Here is a 27,639-nt window from a genome sequence, read left to right as displayed (position 1 = left end):
TATAAACTTGCTGAGTTACCACTCAATCCATTGACAAAAGTTATAATTTGATTAATACTCTGATGAATTAATTATGCATAGTATTGTGAGACATTTCTTCAAAATCATGATATTTTGTAGTTCTTTTCTCTCGTTTCCTTTGAAAGATCTCATGTCTCATGGAATATTTTTACGTAAAGAAGGAAACATATCATCACACAATTGGAAGCAAAGCTAACATGGAATATCTTAGCATCAAGGAAATTTTTGCCCATGAGTTGGCATTTATATACCAAGTCGTTGTCCATTTTCCAAACAATCTCGTCAATATTCTCCTTCATAAACAAATCTCTTAGTAATATGACCCTTAAAAATCCTGAACCCAAATTCACAGAAGCAAAAGAAATACACAAAAATGGCCAAAGAGAACATCAGCCTGCTGATTATCTTCATATCCTTGTCTTCAATTTTCTATCATGCTCTATCAAGGAGACCCTCGGCAACAAACATAACGTGGTGGTGCAGCAAAACCCCACATCCTGAACCATGCAACTACTTCTTGAGCCGCAGCCACCACCGTTACACATTCAAACATCGGTCCGATTTTCGGAAAATTATAGTCCAGGTAGCCATAGAGCAAGCCCATAAAGCGCACGACCAAGTCATGGAATTCGGAACAAATTGTGAAAACAAGCATCAGAAAGCTGCGTGGTCCGACTGTGTAAAGCTATATGCTAACACCGTTCTTCAACTAAACCGCACCTTACAAGGCTTGAAATCCGACCGGAGTTGTACTGATTTTGATGCACAAACATGGCTCAGCACTGCCCTAACAAATATCCGAACTTGCCAATCAGGGTACATGGAATTAAACGTTTCCGATTTCATCACACCCGTAATGTCTAATAATTTATCTCAACTAATCAGCAATAGTTTGGCTGTTAATGGGGTTTTGTTGAAGCGTGAAAATGTCACCTACACAAATGGGTTTCCAAGTTGGCTTTCGGGGCATGAAAGGAACTTATTGGAGTCCTCATCTTTAGAAGCAAGGGCAAATCTTGTGGTGGCAACCGATGGTTCGGGGAACTATAGGACCATTCAAGCTGCTATCAATGCTGCTGCAAGAAGGAGAGGAAGTGGGAGATTTATAATACATGTGAAGCGAGGGGTTTATAGGGAGAATATTGAGGTTGGTCTTAATAATAATAATATTATGCTGGTTGGTGAAGGCATGAGAAATACAATAATCACAAGCGGCCAAAGTGTTGGAAGCGGTTCCACAACTTACAGCTCTGCAACTGCCGGTAAGAATATAATATATATATATATACAATAAAATTCTTAGAAAATAATTTTGCTTCGATTTTAACTTATTAGTAAAAATAAATTTTAAGAAAATTTTCTGATCATGCAATAATTACATGTGGATGTGGCACTAGATTAGGAGGATAGAAATTTTATACAACCGGCATATATACAACTTGACCAGTAAAATCATGAAATATATATATATGTAAAGTGTGCACATTGTAATTACACCCAATGTTCAAAGTTATAATAAGATGTGAAAAGATCTTTTAGAGGCATTCGTTTTACGTACAACCAACCAATAGAAGCATTAAATGTGTAGATTTTTCTAAATATGTCATGATTCTATTCAATTATTGTACATACTTTGACGTACCTAATTCTTGTTACCAGTACGCTAATATATATTACTATCCTAAGTCATTAGTTAAATATACCCTCGGCTAATATATGTATTATAATTAATTAACCAATTTCCTGTAGGCATTGATGGACTTCACTTCATGGGTCGGGACATCACATTCCAAAACACAGCAGGTCCTTTAAAGGGACAAGCAGTAGCTCTACGATCAGCCTCAGATCTCTCAGTCTTCTATCGCTGCGCCTTCCAAGGATACCAAGACACCCTCATGGTCCACTCGCAACGACAATTCTACAAAAAATGTTATATTTACGGCACAATCGACTTCATATTTGGCAATGCAGCTGTGGTCTTCCAAAATTGCATCATCTTTGTAAGAAAACCCTTGAAGGGACAAGCCAACGTGATCACAGCACAAGGCCGCAATGACCCTTTTCAAAACACTGCAATTTCAATCCACAGCTCCCGTGTCCTGCCTGCCAATGACCTTAAGCCAGTGGTTCGTAATTTTAAGACCTACTTGGGGAGGCCGTGGCAGCAGTATTCAAGAACCGTGATTCTCAAAACTTATATCGATGGCTTTGTCAGTCCGCTTGGCTGGTCAACTTGGTCACCAGGCAACAATTTTGCACTTGACACTTTGTTTTATGGGGAGTATGAGAATTACGGTCCTGGTTCTTCCACTAGACATAGGGTCAAGTGGCGAGGCTTTCATGTTATAACAAGCCCAAAGGTTGCCTCGCAGTTCACCGTTGGTAGCCTTATTGCCGGCCGCTCATGGCTGCCGGCAACTGGTGTGCCATTCATTTTAGGCCTGTAAATTAATCATTATTCATTGTCTTTATCTGTTAATAGAGGCTTATTTTGTGTGATTTAAACTTAAATTCAGACATTTTATACTAGAATATGTATAATCATATTATATGATTAAAATATGGATGATTAATATACCCAGAAAAAGAACTAAAGAATCCAACGTGGATACAATCTTTTCTTTTGACTGTGATACTAACATCCTCTATTTAGGATGGGAATTTTCGGTGACAATTCAAGTGAATTCAAACAAAGTGAACTGACTAATTTTTGAAGGAATTTGTGCAGTTAAAATTGTTTCTTGAAAGATTTAATGAGAGGGATTAATCTAGCAAGACTTGTAATTTAAGTTGGAATTCTTCCAAATGCTTTTTGCTTGAGAGATTAACACTCTTTCGAAGCATCGATGCTTTTGTACTCGTAGTTGATTTATTCCTTAATTATCTATACAAAAAAGGTTTTTTTATCTTGATATTTGTTTACAAAGTCAATTGGATTAATCTTTTCAAGAAAAGGAAGTGTACATGCAACGATTATATTTGCGGTCTCTGAATTAAAAATGCCGTATACAAAAGTTTAATTCAATAAAAAATACATCAAAAGATCTAGTAATATCTAATAAAAACCCATAAACTTTAAAAAAGAAGCATGATAGAAAAACATGCATGACAAAAATTTTGATAAAACTGAAATATAAATTGATCGGAATATGATGGAGAGAGTTTTAAGTTCATCAACATTATGGGTCGGGAGCCCAAAGAAAGCCCAAGCATTAGCCTGACTTGTGAGCCCAAAAGTAAAGTTTGTATGATGGGTGTTGATATTTTGACCCCACAAGTTTTAGAAATTCACCCTACCTATAATAAATAATCACAATAAATACATTATTTTTAAATAATTTTTTTAAAGAAAAATTTTAGAGATTTAATCAAATAAAATTAAATACCTAAGCTACAAGAGCTCATGTTTCTTAAGGTAATTTGGTCATTTTACATTATAAAGGTAAACTAGTTAAATAAAATCATTCTTAAAATAAAGCGTGTGTAATGGTCAAACATACTTATTTAAAAAAAAGTATGAAGAATTTAATTGATTAATTATCTAAATATTTTTTTAATTTTTTATTTTATAAATAATGTGAATTTGTCATAATTATTTTCTTGAAGTGAGGTGAATTTATAAAAATAATGAGGTGGAAATATTGTCAGCCTTATGTAAGAGTATGTATTGGACTAAACCTATAACCTCTTTTTAAATTACACACACACTGAGTTAGGCAATAATAGTCGAGCACCAGCAACTATTAATTGAGATATTTGGCAAATCCTCACCTTATTTATAAGACGAATGATTTGAGTTTTCATACAATTATGGGAGTAAAAAATACAGTAATAACAATAATTGTCAGGCAGTTGTTATAAGTGATAATACGAAAGATAATGCTAATAAAAATTTCAAGCACGAAGAATGCACAATCTAAATTTCTTTACAAATCCGAGTTGATGTTAGCCAACAGCCCAACGCCGAATATAAAAGATGATCTAGGAACGTTGAAAGTTAGAGCATCATTAAAGATTATATTTCTTTCCCTGCTGGCGAGCAAAATTGAGCCCAGTTGTTGCAAGTCGTCCAGGTAATGTGAGAGCTGTATGTTATTTCAAACTCGTGTAATATATTATTTAGATCACATAAGACCTGGAGATGTGACCTCTTGCCCACGACTCATCATTCAAAGCTCACAGAATGACAAAACTGTAACTTAATTTTATAAATTAATTCATTTAATTATATATTAATTCTTTTCCAGCCTGATTATATCACTAATGATTTGATTATCAAGCTCTTAATTAATGAATGGTTGAAAGAGAAAACGAATTCCAAGTCCGGCAGCAAATTTAAGGAATATTTTATGTTATATTGACATTCCACCAATCATAAGTAATCACTATTATTTTGATGCTAAGGATATTGTTTGTTTAGGATTAAGCTTGTGTATATATGTCGTAGTTTGATTCCTATATAACAAATCCCAAATGCTTTCATATTTTAGCTCACATTAGTCTTTTAATAAGTAATTAATTTTTTGAGGGTGATGCAATAAAATTTATACATTACTTTTTCATATACCTTTATCACATCAAAATAATTGATTTTTTTTCAAATCATAGTTAATAAATTAGTTCTACTGTTTATTTCTCTATTCAGTCCTTGAATAGTGCCATAATCATCCTTAAGGGGAAAACTTTGCCATAATAAGCCTAAAATGCTGAAGCTGCAGGACGAACCACTGATTCCGGCAGTTGGAATTTTTTTTTATTAAGCTCAAAAATACAAAAAAATAATAATCTTCTTCGAATTTTTTTTTTAATTTGGAAGTATTAAAAATTTGATCTGAACAAAAGGAAGAGTTGATAATTATGCTGGCTTGCTCAGGCTTCATAGTGCCTTATCAAAGTCATCAAGTTCCACGGCGACATTCTTTCGCCATGTCGGTTTTCGCTACCATTTCGAATGACATGACGCGTTTTAGGATTAATTTAAGAATCAAAAGTCAAATTACATCTTTTGAAAGTTATTTAATTAATTAATACTGCATTCTTGTTGACGTTCTTATTCGTTACCAGAACACCGCTGGGCCTGGCTGCACGTTGGTTTTGTATATACGGCCATGCCCTACAACAAAAGCATGCAAGTCATGCTAACAGGTTAATGCCATGATTGGAATTAATATGAATAGAATCCATTATTCAATTGTGATGGCAAAGTTTAGTCTTTCAAATTTGGTGGGTGGCTCATGGCTGCCACCTCTTCCTCAGAAGAGAATGTAAACGTGCGTAAAAGTACTGCGTATTCAACACTAATTCTGTATTATTGGGGTCACGGTCACCCAACTCAAAAATCAGCGTTCAAATAATAAATATAATTTTTTGCGATTTTGTCAACAGCCAATTATTACTCAATGTTTATTTACCAAAGTGTATCGTGTACAATCCATTTGTCTAAGTGATCATTAAATACATTTTGGCCCATTCAAAATTTCTAAAACCAAAGAAGGAAAATGAAAATTGAGTAATCCTATTCACCATGCATGAAGTTTCCTGGAGGACTGGACGTACATTGAAAAACGATACCAGCTGCTCTGTGCTGTGTGCAGGCTCTAATGGCTGAAAAAATCCAATCAAAATACGCGCTGCCAATATGATTTGACTTTATTCCACGTACGTGTTTCTCCTAAGTCTATTAGTGGGTTTTATTTCATTCCACAGCAGATATGCTAACTAAGGCAGTTCCCTCAGCAAAGTTCAATATATGCTTGGACTTAGCTGGTCTGAGCAGCCTTTAAGTTGATCCAATATTCAATTTTGCCCTTGAACGTGTAAAAATAAAAAATTTACAGTTTGTGGACTTGAGTGAAATGAATCCAAAACTCAGAGTCCCAAAGCGGTTTGTTTTGATCAAATGATTTAGTCATTTGTCACGTGCAACACGTGACTTTTAAAGTTCAAAGGCTAAACGACTCAGCAACTGTCGTTTTGGAGAAACATAAGTGAAGCACGTGAGCCAGCTCGTGAAGAAGGGAATCAAGGCTGTTAAAAGCCGTTACACACGTGTCCAGATTCTGTGCAATCTGGGTTTCAACATCAGTGGTATAAAACTGGTCACTGAGGGAGAAATAGCGTGGTTCAGAGAGAGAGCTTGAGAGAGAGATCAGAAAGTGAGAGAGGTTATTCTTGTTGCTTGTAATCTCTTGTTTAAAAGCTCTGTATTGTGTCTTCTTGATTCGTCAATAAAGCTTTTCCTGTGGTTTTTCCCGTGGATGTAAATTGTGCATGTAATGCACAATTGAACCACGTAATATTCTGTTCTTGTGTATTGTGAATTGTTTCTTGTTTAGGTTAAAACATTGATATTAATCATTAGATCTAGAGCCTATTGGGATTGAGTTGAATACTAGATATCTGATCTTGGTTTCTTATGCAACTTGTTTGATCAAGAACTTGAGTCTCCTGGGCAGTGGCTTAGCATCTTGAATCTTAAAGGGTGTTAAATCACTACACGTGGTATCAGAGCTGGAGTCTTGAAGTCCAAGCTCTTCCCCGCTTCCCTCAATTTTCTATTTGCTCCATAAATCAGCAATCCAAAATCAAACCTACGTAGAGCTAATCAAACTCAAAATCATCCAAATCAAATCTAATTAAGCGATTATCAATATCTTTGCATGGTCGTAATACCTACTAGCCACATACGGCCTCTCATATTATGTGTGGTTAGCCAATTGGGCAAGACATTTGCAATTGTTAAAGAAAGATAGAAGAGAAAAATAAGAAAGATCATTGAAAATAGTTTTTTTTTTTAAAAAAAAAACTTCTTATGATTTTGAGGAAAAAAAATTACCTTGAACTATTCTTAAATTAAAATCTCGTTTGTGTATCTTTTGAGTGAAAACAACAGGTCACGAGTTTAAATCTAAGAGGATGGTATAATTTAATTTGAGGGTAGAAAAGGGTGGGGATGCAATGTCACTTCAAAAAAAAAAAGGAAAAAAAAAACAATTTCACCTGGAACCTCGCGTATTTTAACTATGAAGTGTAAAGACATGGGATGGAATGTAGAACTACAATAAATTTGGGGCGGTATTGAAGTTTCTTAGGAAATATTAGGGGCCAAATGAAACTAACCCATTTCAATATGCGCAAACACCATATCCTCACGCATGGACCAAAAGGGGTATCGTAACTTGTACATAATGAATAAACAACAAAAATAAGACCACGACATACATAATGTATAAACAACAACAATAAGACAGCGATCGAGGGCTTTCTAAAGAAAGAAAAATAGACAACGATAGAGAATCTCTGTATTGTTATCTTTGTTAGAATTCATTATATAAAATCGCAGTAATTTTCTCTTTGTTCAAACGTTGCCAGTCTGTCACGCTACCACCAACCTATTGGCGATCTCCTATATATATATAGATTCATTCCCACACATATTCATTACCAAAACAAGCATTAATTCAATTCTTTGAGCTTCCACATTAATGGCAATGAAGCTAAGCGTATTCCTATTATTCATATCCTTAATTTCATTCTTTGCTCCTGCTGTTTCAAGCGTGGCCTCCAATGGCGTCGACTATTGGTGCAGCAAAACTCCACACCCAGAACCATGCAAGTACTTCATGCAACAAAACTCCAAACACTTCGCCGTCCCTAAGCAAGAATCCGAGTTTCGTAGAATGGCAATGAGCCTTGCATTGGACCGGGCACTCACTGCTCAGAATCACAACAAGTGGCTTGGTTCCAAATGCAGGAACCACAAAGAAAAGGTTGCATGGGCTGATTGCTTGAAGCTCTATCAAGATACCATCAATCAACTCAACCATACCCTTGACTCCAACACAAAATGCACCGATTTTGATGCCCAAACTTGGCTTAGCACTGCCTTAACGAACCTTGAAACTTGTCGAGCAGGGTTCGTTGAGCTAGGCGTGCCGGATTACGTACTCCCCCTCATGTCTAACAATGTCACAAAGCTCATAAGCAACACATTGGCTCTGAGAAACGCTTCAACTGTTCCTGAAACTTACAAAGGCGGGTTCCCCAGCTGGGTCAAACCCGGTGACAGGAAGCTGTTACAAACATCTCCAGTGAGACCAAATCTTGTGGTGGCTCAAGATGGATCAGGGAATTACAGGACTATCAAGGCAGCGCTTGATGCTGCGGCGAAGAGAACGGGCAGTGGGAGATTCGTAATACATGTTAAGAGAGGAGTTTACAAGGAGAATCTTGAGATTGGTAACAAAATGAAAAACATTATGCTGGTTGGTGATGGATTGAGATACACTATCATTACCGGTAGCAGAAGTGTTGGCGGTGGCTTTACGACTTTCAACTCTGCAACTGTTGGTATATAAGCACGTTCATAATTTATCTATTTTACAAATTTTTTCTATTTTAAGTAACGAAGGTTAATGTTCTTTTGCTTGATTCAGCTGTGACCGGAGATGGGTTCATTGCTCGTGGCATCACATTCCGCAACACAGCCGGCCCACAGAACCACCAAGCAGTCGCCCTCCGAGCAGGCTCTGATCTCTCGGTATTCTACCAGTGTGGCTTTGAAGGTTACCAAGATACTCTCTACGTCCATTCACAAAGACAATTCTACAAAGAATGCTACATCTATGGCACAGTTGACTTCATTTTTGGAAATGCCGCCGTTGTTCTGCAAAACTGTATGATTTACGCAAGAAGGCCGATGGATAAGCAGAAGAACGTGGTCACCGCCCAAGGCAGAACAGACCCTAATCAAAATACAGGGATTTCGATACATAATTCTCGAGTTATGGCAGCACCGGATCTTGTGCCAGTGCTAAGCAAATTCAAAACGTTCTTAGGACGACCATGGAAAGAATACTCACGTACAGTTTACATGCAAACGTACCTTGATTCATTGGTTGATCCTGCTGGTTGGCTTGAATGGAGTGGCAATTTTGCTCTCAACACACTGTTTTATGGGGAGTATAAGAACATTGGCCCGGCTGCATCAACTAGTGGAAGAGTGAAGTGGCGCGGCTACCGGGTTATAACCAGCGCTACCGAAGCCTCAAAGTTCACAGTTGGAAGCTTCATTGCCGGAAACTCGTGGCTGCCAGCGACTGGTGTGCCGTTCAGGTCTGGCCTTTGATCGTGTTCAACATTAGTAGCAATCCTTTTGTTTTTATTATTATAATTATTATTATTTTGTTCTTTAATTATTTCACGATTCAATTGCGTGTGGGATTAATACTCAGTGATTGTACAAGTTGTTTCCTTGTAAATTCCAAATGTAATGGAACAGAAATAAAATTCTTCTTCACGTATCCAAGAGGGTAAAAAAATTACTTTCGATACAGAACAGAATGGCATCAATTATCAAACGAACCAAGCAGGCTGGTTAAAGACTTCGAGAACTACACATTTCCAAATTCACAGCTACTGCCGGCTCCATAAATTCATGCAGCTTATGACGGCATCAGGATCAACTGCACATGGCATTAATTGCAGACACTTGTTAGAATACACGAACTCTTCTCCTTTATTTGTAATTTAATCTTAATATAACAAGTCTCAACAAGTGAAAATAAAAATATTGCACATCCAGTTTAAATATAGTCATCTGATATGAATTGAAGCTGACATCACTATATTCGAGAATAACATCAAACCATTTCCTAAAGTTAGTATCAGTTCTAGTTCTAATAATTGTAGACTTTTAGGAAAAAATAAACAGTTAAAAAATCAATCACAAGAAAAAACAGAGAGCAAAAATATCCATTAACAAAGAGGAGAAAGAGTTAAAGGTACCATCATTGCTGATGCGGGTCAGGACAAAAGTGCATGAGACATGTCAGGGCTGAGCTATTGTAATCAAGGAAATGTCCTCCATAAGATCCAGTTGCTTTGTTTGAAGTCGTCTAAGAGAATAGTTTCAGCTGCTTCTTTTTAAGCCTGCATGTAGGATTCACCAAAGTGCCCAAAAAATTAAGTTCAGGTCAAACACGTGTAAAACAATTATAGAACTGAAGTACATCAGATGGAAACTACCTGAAAAAATTATTCTGTGTTCTGAAGCTGTAACAACAATCTTTGACATAATTTATTGTTGGACGCAGCTTCAAAGATTCACTTTGGTCAACTGAAGAAATATGAAACATTAGTATGGTTGATAATACCTAAGAGTTTAAGCTTTTGAGTCAAGAGGAAACTTGATATGGTATTGCATCCGAATTTCGATCAAGTGGTCAAATGTTTGAATCACTTGATTAATTGAAGTGATTAGACTATAATAAGTTATGTTTGCTTTTGTTGGTTGTGAAGTTTGTGGGTGTGGTTGAGTTTTAGTTCATGTATCTTGCTTGTGGAGAGGTGTGTGACCGTCTAAAAGCTATTATTCAGGCAAGTGCTAATACATATGACCTAAGCTTTTGGGTAAAAAGATAATTTAACAATCATCATTTACAACTCAATCTAAACAACCATAATTCCAATAGCTAATATCACAGAAAATAAACAGCTTGATTTATCACTAACCAGCTAAGCATAAGATTCAACAAAAGTGGACTCCAGGTCAATCTAATCCAATTTCTAGCCAAGGGAAGAAGCAACATCAGCAGATGTCCAAAAAAACATCTACGTTGAAAATCTCTCCTATCCAGAGAGGACATGGTTTGAGTTCTTTAGCAATGGCCTATTTCTATGATGAGACAATGATTTAAGTAATATTTTTGTTCGGTTTAGCCAACGAGAGAAACTCTTAGACCTTTTCTGGGGCCATTCCAAGTTTAATCCAGCGTATCCACAAGCGCCATCAGCAGATGTACCAAAAAAGCATATGAACTGAACATCTCTGGTAACCAGAGTGAATTTGGGCTTTTCTTTTTTCATTTTTTTTCTTTTTTGGGTCTATTCGTATGACTGTATGAGGAGTCCTTTAGCCAATGTCCTATTAATTCAGCTAAATCAAGCACCTCTAAAATAAACACGAACAAGGAACATATTCAACATGGAAATCAACTTTTTTTTTAATTTGATGCACTTTAATGAAGTTAATAATCCAATAGACAAAATAATTACAACCTCTGATAATAGAACATCGACATACACCATGGGCACAAAGAAAATAAACAGTAAATCAACAAGATCTGTTTTGTCCATTTTGTTTGCTTCTAAGACAAGAAGTGAGATAAATAAATTGAATCTCAAATCAACTTTGAGTAAGAGTTGAATCTTGTAAGTTTTAAAGGCCCTTGTCTGCTTGTCTGGACCCAAGAATTGACAAAAAACCCCCAAAAAAAAAAATTATGACCTTTCTAAATCTTGAATTGTTCTCTCATATATGGTTAAATAACCTTCATGTACTGATATCAATTTCTAGTTCTTTAGCCTTTACTCCTAACCTAGCAAAACTAGCCATATATTAGCAACTCTAACTTGTATTAATGAGTGGTTAAATATAATAACAATATATTGATTCTTAACAACTCATTAAACTAACTTACTGTACCCCCGTCCCAAACATCACAAAGGAGGGGACAAAAAAAAAAAAAAAACCTCCGTGCAAGTCATAAAATGATTTCACTGAGACCTTACCACTTTTGAAGAAAATGCCGGTTTCATTCGAAGGAAAGGATCAACTCTCTAATTCAGAATGGATGTGTGCAAGTCAGCTTGATATGCGCTGGACAATGTAACAAACCCTCTGTTTCCTTTCTGAATTTATGGAACCGCCTTACTTCAAGAATTATTTTTTCTACTCTTTCGTGGGCAGCAAGAAGAAAAGATCAACCATATGGCTGGGGCAATGAAAGAGGAATAACATAAATGGGTACCTATCAGCAAACAACAATGAAATACCAGCAGCATAGCAGGTTAAATCATTTGTTCAACACCAAAAATGAAAAGAGAGCAAATCGTAAAAGTTAATTACATAAAATCATAATTGGTGATAAAAAAAGGAAAAAATTACTGCAGTTCAATTTGACCTGAAAGGGAAGTATGACTCTGTCCAGATTCGTACCATAACAGCTCCGAAAGGATGTGGACTCAGTTTCCCATCCAAGGCAGCTTCCAGCATTGATCAAAAACAGTCGCTGGTCCAAAAACTCAAGTCACAAAAGGGAAAAAAAATTAGTAGGGGAAAACAAGCCTCTCCATTCATAAAAAAATTCAAATTTGAAACAGACAACAGAGCTTGCAACATTTAAAAGCGACAGAGATTACAATGCACTCATTGCTGGAGAAACAAAAATCACCAATCAGGATATAATTCCTGAAGATTTATTTCAATACATTGAACCATGATCCCAAAAAGACAAATTAAAAGAAGAAAACCATGCCAAGAAAATAATCATTTCAAATGACATGTTTGGACCTTAATCTACTGTGGCACTTAAATACCCTTCACTAATTCAGTGCAGACACAACATGAAAACCCAAAATACTGCAGAATAATAGGAAAACAAAGAACCCATATCACAAAATCAAATATGAAGAGAAATAAAGAACCTTATATGGCTTAAAGAAGTAAAAATGAAGAAAAGCAATTTAGTTTATTTGCATTTTCCCGCACAGCAAAGAGCTCAAAGGCTCAAGGAGCGAAAAACTGAAAAGAAATAAAAGCCATTGGATTAAATAAGGCTCAGTTAGTGAGAGAAAGAACTTTGGGACTCCATTATTGGATGCCCAACAGGCAAAGGAAAATAAAAGGCTCAATTTGAATATTTCTGAGTTGCAGCAAATATGTAAAGCAAGCTTCAAATTAATTAGTGAGAATACATGGACCATCTTCCTCTTCTATCCCATCCAAGACAATATTATTGAACTGCCAAGACATTGAGACCAGGAACCCTTAACGAAAGGAGATTAACATGCCCAAATATATAAAACAAAATAAAAGTCCCATGTTTTGTCAAAAAGCTAATCCTCTCTAAAAATGGCATCCTTCATGTATTGCTATCGTTCATGAATATATAAAAGCATTTGATTATTACTGTATGCATAATATCAATTTTAGAACTCTGAGTTCAGTATAGAAATTAGTTCAATGGAATTTCTTTTTTCATAACAATAATAATGATAATCTACCTGATGGTTAGCAGAAACGCCATAGAATTTTCTCCATGAGCCCCATCAGACCCAAATTGAACTTTCTGTTCATTGGCTGTGGAAGCCTCATTATGACTGCATTTGGAACATGAGAATATTTTTTAAGAACAGAAATGAGAGAACAAGATAAGGCAATTATAAAAAGATGCACCAAGGTAATTCCTTACCAACCAGCAGAAGTAAGGATATCATCTCTGGTCTAAAAATTGAATTTCTCTTTGCCTATAAAATGTTTCCTCCAAAATCCTCTGGTGGATTTGCAAGGGAGCCTCCCTCTTTTATGCATCACATCAAGCACTATCTGAGCCTCATGAAAATGTTTTTCTTGGAATAAGATGTTGAGCAACCAGTTACAATTACTCAGACAAGGTACATGATCATGCACAATCATCTCTTTAAACATGTTGAAAGCAGGAATGCTCAAACAATTAGCACAAAAACATTCCAGTAAATGTTCATAAGTAGCCTTCTTAGGGACAAATCCCCTCTTATGCATTGAATAGAAGACTGAAAACACATGAGACAATCTACCAGCCTGACAAAGACCTTTTAGTAGAGTGTTGTAAACAGTTTTATCTGGAACACAACCATCTGCATTCATTTGATTGAACAACCCGATGGCTTGATCAATTTCACCAGCTGCAATATGCCCATTAATGAGAATACAAAATGTCACTTGATTGGGACGTAATCCTTCTCTTTTCATCATTTGGAAATGATCATAAGCATCATCCATCCTCCCTACCCCACAAAGTAACAAAAATATATCATTATAGAGGTACAAGTTTGGCATAAACTCAATATCTTTAACTTTCAGCACGATCTTCTGTACAGTCCCTTTTTTCCCATTAGAAAAAACAGCAGAAAATGCTGTACTCTTTGTACGTGGCACAAGAGTTCCTTGCTGAAGCTTGTGGAACAACATTTCTTTTCCACTGTCAGAACATCTATTTACGTCAAGCCATTTCTTCCTACCAGTTATTCGTCTACAAACACCACTGACCAAAGCAATATAAGCAATCAAATCAAATTCTATCTGGTTTGTGACCATCAAGTTCTCTAGTCTAGAGGCAAATTCAAACTCGCCCGCCCTTAGGAAATGATTGATAAGAGCAGTATACAGCACAACATTTGGCACAAAACCATCTGCTAACATCCTATCAAGGTACATGCATCCCAAATCCACCATTCCTTTCTTCACTAACCCACTGATCAGAGCAGTATAAGGATAGGATCCCGGCTGAACAGAATTCTCTTTCATTTTCTCAAACAGCTGACAAGCTTCAATAGGTTTTCTATTCTGGAGATAGCCATTGATCATTGTTGTAAAGAAGACCTCATCAGGATCTATTCCTGCCTTCAACATCCTCTTGAACATATCCTCTGCTTCAAGTATTCTTTTCTCCTTGCACAGATGACCAATAATTGCATCATAAATCGCAACACTAGGTTTTGGTCCTCTCACCTCCATTTGATCCAAAATGTCCAAGGCTGAATCTAGATTACCCCATTTACAGTTTCCCTCTACCATTATCAGATAAGTCTCAACATCCGCAACTATACCAGTATCTTGCATAAGTTCAACTATGGCATTAGCCCCCTCAAGAAAACCCACTTGATAGAAGCACTTTATCAAAGTGTTACAAGTAAAAACCAAAGGTCTGTATCCAAAATTAACCAATTGAAACAAGCAAACATAAGCTTTTTCATATTTTCCTCCCTTGCACAAGGCGCTGATATAAATAGTAAATGCCACGTTAGCTAGCTTTGGGTCACTTTTCACAATTTTCCTAAGCAGAAGCTCAATCTCTTGACACAAATCCCCAGTGGGATTCAGAGTAGCAGAAATTGAGCGAGCCAGGGGATCAATACCACATCCAATCTTGGCAAATTCACACAACAACATCAGAGCATGCTGAAGCTCCGTCCCCTCCGGGCAGTTCTTTAAAAGGATAAAAGATAGTAGATGGTCAGGAGCAACCCTGTTGGCCAGCATCTTTTTGTACAATTCATCTACCTCCATTAGCCTATTGTGCTTGTAAAGAGCATCAATCAAAACTGTGTAACAGTGCACACTAGGAGCTAAATTGCTACTTACCTTGCTATTCAAAAGCATCAAAGCAGCATCGACTTCCCCTTCCCTGCAATAATTACTGATCATAATGAGATCGGTCACCATGTTTGGCTGAAATCCCCAGTCACTCATTTGGCTGTACAGAACCCACCCTTTATCAAACAAACCCATCTTGAAAAACCCATGAATCAATGTGTTACAAGTATAACTATCAGGCTCACAACCTGTCTTGAGCATTCTGAAAAAAAGTCGCATTGCCATTTTCATATTCCTATTGCTGCAATACCCATTAATCAAAGAAGTATACATCAGCTTATCCACATAGAAACCCTGCGACTCCATTTCTCTGGCGAACGACTCAGCCTCCACAGTCCGTCTATTCTTACAAAGAGCATAAAACAAAGACTTGTACGGATGAAGTGCAGGCACTAACCCTTTTTTCTTACGCATTATATTAACAACTTCCAAAACTTCATCTAAAAACCCTTTATAGCACAACCCATCAATCAAAACATTATAAGACCAACAATTCAAATCCACGCCAGCATTGCAAATTTTAATAAAATAATCAAAAGCCTCCAGAAACTTTTCTTCTGCAAATAACCCTCGGAGGATAGAAACACACGCAAGTTTAATAGGAACAATATTTTTTGAAATAAGCCTATCAAAATGTCGTAATGCATCCTCTATATTCCCTAGCTTACAGTAACCAATAATGACAGAATTCAAAATAGCAGGGTCAGGATCAATACCTAAAGCAACAAAATCATTCTGATAAAGCAAAAGAGCTGACTGGGATTGACCAAACTTAATCAGTTTCTTCATAAGCGCACTATAGCTACCCGAATCAAACCTCATGCCACGAACAGCTGCAAAATCAGCTGCTGAAAGTGCATCAGAAAGTGAGGCAGAATTAGCTATAAGGCGCTGAATTACTTGCTGGGCAGATGCAATTAGGCCACGATTAATAAGTTGGTCAGCTAAGGAGAAGCAAAACATTTTGTGGTCACTGAAGGTCGATTGTGACGCTGAGGCCACGTTTGCCAGTGGCTCTCGCTCAACTTCAAGTGTACAACTTGTTATTGCTCTTCTTCTTGTTTTAGACAAGAAGTGGCTTGAACCAGGCTTTCTTGTTACCATTCTTTTGAAAATTGTAACACAGTGCGGGCTTTCATTTAGCAAACACAAAAATCCATTTTTGACACTGTCCCAGATGAAAAGAATGAATTTTTCTGTTTTTTTTCCACCCCAAGAAGAAGGAGGTGATTGTGAGCAAATAAATTTGCCTGTTTTGTGGTGTTCAATCAGTGGCGGGCCGATAAAACCCTGGGGAGGGGACCGGGGTGCGCCGCTGACGGGGTGAGGGTTTAGCGGCTTGAACCGGATTTATTTAGAAAATAATTAGTTATTTATTAATAAAATATTAAAACGTTTTATATTTTGGTACTTGAAAGTTAAGTCACGTAATAATAGGAGAATAATTATAAATTTTTAATTCCAAATATAATTATGAAGTAGTAAATACAGGCAATTAAGAATTTTATTCTATGAATCATTTTCTTTTTGTTTCGTTTATTTGTTAACTATGGCAGAAACTTTTATTATTTTTCTTGGGGACAAAGAAAGTTTGGGGATTTAGTAAATTAGACTTGTCTTATTGAGCCTGAAATAAAGCCCATAAGCCATCACATGAACATCCTTATCCTGGTTTATCGAACCCGAAATAAACAAGAAAATAGGTCTTCCTAATTAACCCCCACATTTTATCATCTCCAACCCCGACATCACAATTTTTACTAAAATGACAATTTTATCCTCAATTAGAATGCCAATAAAGTGATAAACGACAAGTCATAGTTTTTAGTCTTCAACTGACAAATTTGTTCGATAAATGGAGACCAAAATGACTACCGAACGAGAAAGGTTTGTACATATCTTATTCAACGGAATTATGATTGTGTATGTTTAATTTTGTTTTTGCGAGCAGTTGATTTTATTGACTATTTGATTTATTGTTTTTGTTGTTACATTTTATCTTATCTTAGCATGCACGGTGGATAATTTTTTTTTTTTCTAATGAGTCATTTACTTACAAGTTACAATACTTGCAATGGGTAAGAAAAAACAAAAAGTGTCAAGAGCAGGCCAGACTTCGTGCATGATCATTAGATCTCTTTGGTGTGTGAAGTCATTTTTTTTTTCTTTCTGATTAAAAGAAACAAAATTAGTTCTATGATGTCAAGCGTTGTCCGTATTCTGCAGCCCAGTTAACTAGCATCCTAAGCTTTCTCGCGTAAAACCTTGCTGTTGTTCTCCATTATTCACTCGGTGCACTCCGTTCTCACACCACCATCTAGAAATAGGTCCATTATCACGCCACCCAAAATCACAACACGAGAATTAGTGAAACCTTTGGTCTTGACTCTCAAATAAACGACTCGACGGATTAGCAGATCATCTCCGAACAGGCCCAGACCACATATTCTTATGGCCCAATCTGTTCAATAGCTCGAGGGCGTGTCCAATCAATCTGTTCAAGACGAATGAAATGGCTGAAACCCTTCCCACCACACGTCAGCATCTAAATTATCTGAATTAACATACTTGGCTAGAAGCCTAGAAACACGATCACAATCATTTTAGCTTCCACTGTTTAATCTTTATTTGTTGCGATTTCTTGTTCATATAATTATAGTTATAATTGGTATTACTATCTTGATGTTGACATATAAACCAAAATGCAATGATAAAAAATTCTCCCGTCTTGTTAATAATTTGCTTTTAGGTAAGATTTACCATTTCAAAGAAAAAAGTGAGAACAACACAATGAATTAATAGACACCAAAACACAATTATTCTTGAAATCAAGTGTATTATTATCAATAAAGTCATTCTTAGTGGACCGATTTGATTTAACGTTTGTGTGTGTGTGTGTGCGCGCGCGTGTGCACTCGAAAAGGAAAAATGATTCATGGGCCTTCACAAAATCTTTAACTGAACTTCTCTTCTCTTTTTTTTTTTTTTGTTTTTGCCCCCTTCTTTTGCGATGGTGAGATAATTCAAAATTGTATGGTCCATTCGAATCTTTAAGTGAACTTGCGAATCCTAACTTTTTCTTTGAAGTTTTGAAGGTAATTTCCTGCAAAGTCATATCGTTATATGTATGAGCATGGTTCGTTTTGATTTTTTGTTGAATCGAGCTGAATCGAATTAACTTATTAAAAATAATAAATCAAATCGAACTGAAATTGGATTCAAATGTAGTTTAGTTCGGTTTAGTTTTTTCAATTTTTTTAGTTTAAATATTTTGTATTTATCAGTTTTTTCTACTTTAAACCAATCGATTTTTTCGCAATTTAAAAATTTTAGATTTGGTTCGGTTAATTCAGTGGCTTAGACTTTTTGTCCATCCCTGCCTAGGTAGTTAATTTTATTTATGTAATAAATTCTTGGATTTTTGCATAGTTTTATCAAATTTTTTTATTTTATTGGTTTAAAAGAAATATTTGATCATATAAAACAATAATATTATGCTTAATTAATTGGGATACTTAGGTAGCGTTTGTTTTTTAACTTAATGACTTAAAGTGACTTAACTTAATTAATTAAGTTAATTAGAGATGTTTGTTTTTATAACTTAATGAGACTTTTTAGATAATTTTGACTTAATAAAATAAGCTAATTTTTTTGGCTTTTTATTTAATGGAGAAATCTGAATTAAGTCAATTACTTGCTAATGTCCAAAATATCCTTTTTTTTATAATTTATTTTTCATGTCTATTCCAAAACTCACCTATAGATATTTACCCCACATAAAAATATCCCTGTTTTTTCTTTCTTATATTATATACCATAAAATTTGAAATTTATGGTATTTTATATATTAAAATTCCAAAATAATTATGGATTCACTTGAATATAGTTTTACTTATAAATGTTAAAATATTGTGGTATTTAATATATTATTTATTTGACATTCAAATTTAATAAGGATACAAATGTAAAAGTACATATTTTCAGCTTTTTAAGTTAAAAAAAAAACAAACAACTTAATCCTTATTTTCTGAGATTCAGACGAAAAAACAAACATATTATTCAGATTCAGACATTCAGACCTATTCAGAATTTAGATTAATTCAGATCTATTCATATTTTAGACAAAAAAACAAACGCCACCTTAGTTTGTATCCCAACTAATGTGGCGAATGATGTGTCATTATTTGATTGACTCAAGTGATGGTTAATTATTAAGATTTATCATTTCTAATCCAAATGGTGAAATTTTATTTGATGACAGATCAATTAAGATACAAACTAAATATCCCAACTAAGTAAGTATAGCATCACTCCAATTAAATGTTTTAAATAATTAAATTGTAACATAATTGTTACTTTTTCTACTTACTCTCAACTATTTCTCAAATGTAAATAAAATTAAGTAAATTCTCATTTAGTCATTAGAGTTTGGGCTAATTACTAGTTAATTTCTGTATTTTTAAAAATTACCTAAAACATCCGTGTTGTTACTTTTATATCTATTTAAATTAATTTTTTTAGTAAAATTTTTTCCTAGTACAGTTTAAAATTCTAACAAAAACATACATGCATTAATAAATAGTTGAAAAAAAAGAAAATAATGAGGTAGATTTTTAACATAAACACAATACCATTTGGGTAATTTTTAAAAGTGCACATGGATTAGTGGGGCAATTGACTCAAATCCTAAGGACTGAAGGAGACTAAACATTTACTTTTTGATGAAAAGTGGTTAACAAATCTGCCGTTACTCGTAAAAATAATTAATAGTAGTTTTTCATACTACAAAATTAATATATAATACCAACAAAAGTAATGGTTGGATGTTTCGAAATATTTTTTAAATTACAAGGATCAATTGAGAATTCATACCTAGTCCTAGTGACTGACAGAAATTTACCTATATCCAAGTTATGACTTATGAGCGGCAAAAGGGAGGAAAAAAAAAATGGTCCAAGTTGTGAACCAAATTATAACCTACAGCAGTAACCTAATCGATGGTGAAAATTATAGGGTTCATTATCGAACGGCGCACGCATGAATTGACTTATTGCAAGGCATGCGAGGTTGAGAACAGAATTATATATAGGAAATGGTAAAATTATATACCTCATAACATATGAAAAAACAAATACTAAAATAATACAAGTACCCTATAAGAGTCATCAATTATAAATCATGTGGAAGCAAAATCATATGAAGATCACTCCAGGGACTTCGTTAGGTTTAGAGAGTTCTATTTAACTAGTCACTCTAAGTTCAAACCTTAGGAAAATAGGAGGTGAAGTAAATAAATAACATATGAAGATCAATATTAATAACCAAACAAAATATCCAAAAAAGTTTCCACGATAAATAAATAAACAAACAAAAAATAAGGTTCATAATTAAAAACCAACAAAATATCTAAGAAGAAGAAAGCTGTACAATCGAGACATTGCAGGCCAGGATTGGGGGACCAATAATTTCATGTTCATTCTAGCTAGCTATAATGGCATCGAATTCATGAGATAACTTGAATGGTACAATTGCACGATCCTAAAATTGGATGGCCTATAGTTCCCACGAGGAGTTTGATTTTGGTTTTGGCTCTTATTCTTTTTTATATTATAAATTGGGAAATTGAAAGCAGCGGCTGGTAGCTAGACTGTCTGTTCTTTCAAAATTTTGTATACGAAATGATGATGTATAAAATATCTCTCTATCACACTCACACATGGCCTACCCTGTATTCATACTCTGAGATTGAGTATTCCATACTTCTGGCAGGTGGTACATTATACCTTTTAGATATTTATTTTCATTATTTCAATTCCTATATTGCCCCATTTTCGCTGAGAATCAAACCCTAGCTAATGGTTTTGATGCAAATTAATTAATTGCTAAGAAAATAATCTAGTCATGCTACATGGTTAATCATTTATCAGTGCATATTAGTCGAAACTGAATTGATTATTGTAGCAATTAAATTTACAAGTCATGGTTTGCTATTAGTTTCTATCATATATAAAATAAAAGTTACTATCGAATGGACAATAATAGTTCAACTCTTCTCAAGAGCCAAGAATCTCAATAGTCTTTTGTTTTCACACTTCTTAGAATAATAATTTGTTTCACAAATTCAAATTACGATGTCACACGTAGTAATATATATCGTGAAGTGTTATATTACATATGGACAAAGAAATTAAGTGCATGCTGTAGTAGTGATTGCCTTTGATATATGTAACGATGGAGTTAAGAGTCGGTTCGATAGAGTTAAAATCAAATTTATTTAAATAAACAAATTTATATATACATACTTCTTAAAAGTTTTTATGTTCAAGATTCATATCAAATTACATGTTAACTTGGAATAAAAATTCATACTTTGATTAGTCAAGGTAAAAGACGTCAAAAAGTTAGCTTGAACCTTTTTATTCTTGTATACAAAGATGGCTAATTTGATTTATTTTTTCCTTTATTTGAGGACAATATTTTGTATAGAAATTTCTGTACATAAGCATCTGAAACTTCTGATATATTCCTTTTTTTTTTTTAGGAAAATATGGGAGCTCAAAAAAATCAATTTATGATTTACCATCACTCATCTAGAGATGTATCAAATAGTAAAAAGAAGGAAAAGTTAAGTATTAAGCTCAAGGGAAAAAAATTAGAGGTTCATTTACTTCCAAATATTTGGAAGTGAATTCGATTTATTTTGAATCTACATATATGCGAATCGAGTCAACATACGGTTGATTGAGAAAGTTTCGATAAAATACTTATCTATAAATATTAGCTATGATGTAATAGTTATAATAAAAGGAAATCAGATACTTTAGGAGACACTAACAGGGTTAATCATGAAATTAACTAACAACTAATGTAGTTGTAATTATTTTCACTAATTACAAACATTTTAATCCCAACAGGGGCAATTCCGTCCACGTGGAACGTGCTGATTCGAATTAAAAAATTCAATAAAACGTTCCGTGTGTCCGTAGGCAATAGGGTGAACCTGCAGGAATAGCGAAGTCATGATGAAATCAAAATTGACATCTAAGTGGGTCCCAAGGAGTATTAGGGAAGCCGCATCCCTATTGGTTGCGGGGAAGTTCAACCATCCAAACGGCGACACGTCAGATCAAACGGAGTTCCTCTCCCCTCTCCTGAAACGTCCGAAGGAACACATGATTGCCTCGGAGCCGTCATGATGAATATTAGTGGGGACCCATTTGATTCAATTTCAGCCCCACGCCCACAAAGTGCACCTTTGTAATTGACAAAAGGAGAAGAGAAGAGAGCGTCAGGGACTCCGTGGTCCTATTGTGTCCAATCGATTTGAACCATGTGCGTTTAAATTTAACACGTAAAGGTGATGTAAAATTTCGAATTGATAGTAGGGAAATTAAAAATCAAAACGTGTCAAACTTTTGCTTTACTTCTTAATTTAACAAGCTATTTTGGTACCAATTGGGGAAAAGTAATCATAAATATAGTTAGATACAATGATTTAGAAAGTATCAGTTAAAAAAATATCACTACTTTAAAAATCACTCATTAGTCATATAATTCTATTACGAATTCATATATTTAAATTTTGATATGTTTCGAATCCAAAAATTTGAATTATGTCATAACTCGTAACATAAGTATTAAGATAAAGTTATATTTATACAAATAAATTCAAGTAAAAGGATAGTTATGAAAATTAATTAAAATTGCTTTATAATAATTTGCCAACAATAGTTATTTTGGAGCTGTTCCAAAATAAAGTACAAACTATAACCATATATATGAAGTAATAAATATTAAAAAATAAATTATAACTTTAATAGATAATTATGAACGCATACTCTACTTTATAATGTTTCCAACGTAACCGGACCCTAATTTACTAACTTACTAGTGCTTTCCCGTGTTGTAAACTGGTGACAAAATAAAACGGGTGGGAAAGATGTGGGAGGTAGTGGGGACCACGCGAAGGGACAATGGAGACTATGGAGTGCGACCCACTATCAGAGTTTAGTGGGATCCACGGCGGGCCCTACAAGTACAACTCAGCCAAAAGCCCCAAAATTCATCGCATCAAGTTGCGAGCCCAATGATAGTGGCTAGTCCACGCCGGACCGGAAGCCGCCAAGTACAGAGACCCGGGGCCATCATAACTGATTTCCGGGCGTGGGACCCGCATTCCACCATACCCTCCGTGTCCGTGCCGTGCCTTCTGTAGCTCGGCTCAGCTGATTAAGCCGGCTCAATCCAATATTTGGAGGACTGTCTCTTTCTCTGATATCATCATATTAGTCGGTTGGTGGGGCTCACTTTGAGGCGGCCCCACTTGTGAAAACTTAGTAACAGAAACCGCAGAGATTACGAACCAACCAGACGGCGACACGTTTGCGGCCGTAGACGTTATTTGTTGATGCATTTCCGAAAGTGCCCATAAAAACCGGGACGGACCCGGGTTAATCTGTGAGCTGTTGGAACGGGGCTTGGGCTCCGTAATAATGTACTTGAGCTGGAAAAGTTGTATATAAAAAATGTGTCATTATGGCTGTTATTAGTGGAGCCGAATGCGTATTAGTCACGAGCAAAACCGATACGTCGAATAATTTCATCAGGTCATAGGTTAATAGGAATATAGCTTGATGAATGAGGGTAATTTTGAGAGTAAAGTCACGTGGTTGTTAATAAATTCTTGTTTATTTTTTGAAGTTTAGATGGGAATAAAAGATTTTACTCAATAAATAAAAATCTCTAATTTTTTTATTATTACTTAAACTTGAGTAATTGCGAGTGTAAAGTGTATTCACGAGCAATCGATCTATACTCGCAAGCTAGAACAAACTAATTTTATTAGTAGTAGTATGAAGTTCATGGTACAACACCAATGTTTTGATCGTGATTTCCACACATATCTTTTTGCAATTATGTGACTGTCAATACTATATACTTGATACATTTGCATATGAACTGAAGTATACATCATTATTGTTTGATAAAATGTTCATTTACATAAATTGATGTCATAGCTGAGTGATGATAATAACATGCTTCCCATCTTCAATGACTACATAGTCCAGGAGTATTGGTTCAGAGGATTGCATGCTTGGAAAGACATCATATGAGACAAAGATGAAGATTAATTATGAGATTGTTGAATTTGATGCATCCATCTAACTCAAATCCCATAGAAATGACAATTAACGAAATGTTAATTACTTAAACCAAACAAATCAGAAAGACATGACATCTAAAAGAGAATAAAGCCAATTCTCAAATTCTATGGCTACATCTGCACAAGATTACTGCTACACCAAACGCATCCTCACTCCAACATCATCATATATATTGATTTTGATTATCACAGCAGCAGTTAAAAGACTCTTGAATGGTAGGGACTAGGAATGGAGTTGGGGCTCACAGCAGCAGGGCCACCATTATCCCCCACTTTCAGTGAGATAACTTTTTGGCTGGTGGCTGTTCAGTTACGTCACCTCCAATATCACCCCATTTTTTTATTAACCCTTTTTGGGTTCTTCTGGAGACTGAAATTTCATTGGTCTGTGCCGTTAGTTCCTCTGACTGACTTCACCGTTCGCTTTTTTATTTTATTCTTTAACTTCTTTCTCATTTTCCATTCATATATTCAAACAAACTCAAACACAAACATTCAGTTGTGTCTCTTTCAGTTGCGGGTAGAGTTGGCAGCAAGAAGAGGCGCATTAACAGTTAGCTTATTGCCCTAATATTGCCCTATCTTGCGCCACCTTTTTTCCCGCCCAAAGCTTATGCACCAATTTAGCTCAAACCGACAGTGAGTGAGAGACAATGAGAGCTTATGATATTGATAGAAATGTTAAGCAAGTAATAAGTTTGATAATAATTATTTCATATCATTAGGGTTTCTCTCTCTCTCTCTCTCTCTCTCTCTCTCTTCACTTTTTTTTTATGCTTTTGCTCCTTCTTATTTAACCCTATCAACTCTCACATTCTTCCACTCCTCGCAGTCTTTCTCTTTTCGTGTGATTCTCCTCTCTCGGGATCTGCTAAATAATCCGACAACTCGACAACAGTCTTTCTGCCGTGGTTCAATTCCCGAGGATACTTTTTTTTTCTTTTTGTTGTCTAGTTTCCCTTGCAGTGAAGTGGGTATCTTCTTAAGAAACCCTCGATTCTTTTGTTTTTAGAAACTAGACGACAAATTTGATTCTTGGAAGAAGATTCAATCAATTCAGATCTGTGGTATTACAACTTACAAGAGCTAGCTAGAGATCTTGATTTCTTGTTCGTGAGCCCTCTCTCTCTCTCTCTCTCTCTCTTCTCTGATCTCCTTTTTTTAATCTTTTTGATGCAACATTTTATGTTGATTATTATGTTTTGATATGTCTGATCTCTGTGTTTGAAATTTGATATATATCTTATTTTATGCAATCCAGATTCATTGTAAAATCATGATGATTATGAACAACAATTTGAGCATGAATTTAATTCTTATCAAGTAATTATTATTTGTTGATATTCCACTATAAGAATTAATAATCAACATATATATCAGAAAGCATGTAATTATCTTTAATATCTGAATTATGAAAGTAAATTTGCTATAAGCCATACATTAATCATCGTCCACCTAGAAATTATCTTTCTAATTGTAACAGGAACAAGGATGACAAGCTATTGGATGATGATTCATCCGAGAGGACCTTAGGAGAGCTATTTATTTATTTACTTATTTATTGTTTAAATGAAATTATTCATCTAGTTTAATATTTCATGATAGCCTTCCGCTTTTTCATTATCACGTTCACAACTGATATTTTCGTCTTCCACTTATAGGTCTTCTAGTGAACAAGGGCATATAAATCATGCGCTCAATTGATATTCTTCTTTTTTTTTCTTATAATCTTAGTCGTCAATTCAAAAATTTTCATTTCTTCATTTGTTTGTTCATCAAATGGGCACTAAAATTCAAAAGAATCATTATTCATTCGGTTCCTCTCTTGACCCCTCTCATAAAACAAAATAATGATCATTACATTTTGTCAAGGAAAAATAAAAATGCATACAAAATCACAACAACAGTAATATTGGTCATACAATATTAGTTCAATTCCATTTTACCGTTTGCATAGATACATATATTTGGAAAGTTAGCCTTGCTTATAATTGAGCTCATGAAGTACTTCCTTTTTCTTCTTCGGCCAAGTCAAATACAGCTTCCATACATGTTTGATGTTATATCATATCAAGCACGAAAAATAAGGGTACTTATTTGGTCTAGGTTCCTAGACTTTGTTAAAGTCCAGGAGTGATTGTATAATTTCTTCGAAAATATAAGTTTGCATTCATCATTAATGTCTAGCTATGTGTTATGCATATGTCCTCTTCTGGTTTAAAAATATTTGGTCATCCGGGAAAATAGAAATCAATTTTTTATCCTCTTCACAAACTTTGGTGCGAGTATATGTTATGTAAGGCATCACTTTTAACAAATATGACAGAAGCATATAAATAAAATGGAGTCAATAGATATCACAATACATTGTTTAAATAGAAATTCTGCAAATATATTGCTTATTTGTTTTAACATGTTTTCTAAGGACACATGTTTAAATAATTATTTGCTAGAACATAGAATGCCTGTATTTAATTTATTCATTTTCGTGGTCTTAATGAAAAGATTAAATTCATTTGTATCACAAGGCTGGGTTTAGTCATACAAAGACATGCACATGAACATGTACACAATGACAGAGCAATCTCATAATTCCAGATATCACACTGTATGAGAAGGATTTAGGAGGGAAGTTCTCACTTCGATAGAGATAATTAAAAAAAGAAAGTTATTGTTGACATATAATATATCATGATAAAAGAGTTTTTATTTTATAGCAAACTTCAAAAAATTTTGTCCTATTTTTTTTTCTTTTATATTTATAACCTTCACTAATGGATTATATTGATAATTAACTACCTATAGATCAACTCAATCAGTTCACTTTTGGCATGAACAACAAGTAGAGATAGATGTATTAATGTTCTCTAATTAATTCCTAATTTCTAGATTACTCGTATAATATTCATTTTAATTAGACATTCCGATTAATTTAAAATAGAGAACAATGCTTTCCCCTAAAATTATTTATTTGGTCTAGCTCTCCTTACCTACATCATTTTGTCAATATTAACATTGAAATTGGAAATTAACAACATATTAGTAATATGCTTCTCCTCATATGGGTTGCTGTATAAGTTTGTCACAAAATTCTTTCCTTTCATTATGTAATGAATTTAATAACGTGAGAATTATATACTCAATATCCTTGGATTTAAAATTACTTATTCTATTATTATTTAATTAACATATATACTTGCTGTTAGAATAAAGCTATATACTGATATGGAGTTTGCTGAAATGCAGATTAATTGCAGGA

General features: G+C 34.7%; 3 protein-coding genes across 5 annotated transcripts; 2 read left to right on the top strand and 1 right to left on the bottom strand.

Annotated features, from left to right (window-relative positions):
* Positions 1-315: 315 nt before the first annotated feature.
* Positions 316-2,501, top strand: LOC18032799 (probable pectinesterase/pectinesterase inhibitor 33). The gene is made up of 2 exons (XM_006421633.2): positions 316-1,283; positions 1,771-2,501. Exons 1-2 carry the CDS (start codon positions 395-397, stop codon positions 2,466-2,468), a joined length of 1,587 nt encoding a protein of 528 aa, XP_006421696.1. The 5' UTR covers positions 316-394; the 3' UTR covers positions 2,469-2,501.
* Positions 2,502-7,480: 4,979 nt separating this feature from the next.
* Positions 7,481-9,231, top strand: LOC18032893 (pectinesterase 2). Its single transcript, XM_006421632.2, has 2 exons — positions 7,481-8,370; positions 8,457-9,231. Exons 1-2 carry the CDS (start codon positions 7,506-7,508, stop codon positions 9,146-9,148), a joined length of 1,557 nt encoding a protein of 518 aa, XP_006421695.1. The 5' UTR covers positions 7,481-7,505; the 3' UTR covers positions 9,149-9,231.
* Positions 9,232-9,257: 26 nt separating this feature from the next.
* Positions 9,258-16,517, bottom strand: LOC18032787 (pentatricopeptide repeat-containing protein At5g62370). Of its 3 annotated transcripts, none has more exons than XM_006421631.2 (7): positions 13,275-16,517; positions 13,087-13,182; positions 11,985-12,104; positions 11,593-11,831; positions 10,048-10,138; positions 9,808-9,951; positions 9,258-9,485 (listed from the first exon to the last, which is right to left on the bottom strand). In XM_006421631.2, exon 1 carries the CDS (start codon positions 16,319-16,321, stop codon positions 13,307-13,309), a length of 3,015 nt encoding a protein of 1,004 aa, XP_006421694.1. In that variant the 5' UTR covers positions 16,322-16,517; the 3' UTR covers positions 9,258-9,485; positions 9,808-9,951; positions 10,048-10,138; positions 11,593-11,831; positions 11,985-12,104; positions 13,087-13,182; positions 13,275-13,306. The 3 variants fall into 3 exon arrangements, with proteins under 3 accessions (XP_006421694.1, XP_024037022.1, XP_024037018.1); XM_024181254.1 differs by having other exon boundaries at positions 12,020-12,104; XM_024181250.1 differs by having other exon boundaries at positions 11,985-12,092.
* Between the last annotated feature and the right edge of the window lie 11,122 nt (positions 16,518-27,639).

This window comes from Citrus clementina, unplaced genomic scaffold (assembly GCF_000493195.1).
Source record: "Citrus clementina cultivar Clemenules unplaced genomic scaffold, Citrus_clementina_v1.0 scaffold_9, whole genome shotgun sequence".
Taxonomy (NCBI): domain Eukaryota; kingdom Viridiplantae; phylum Streptophyta; class Magnoliopsida; order Sapindales; family Rutaceae; genus Citrus; species Citrus x clementina.
The sequence above is the reverse complement of the archived record's forward strand: the minus strand, read 5'-3'. Positions and strand labels throughout refer to the sequence as shown.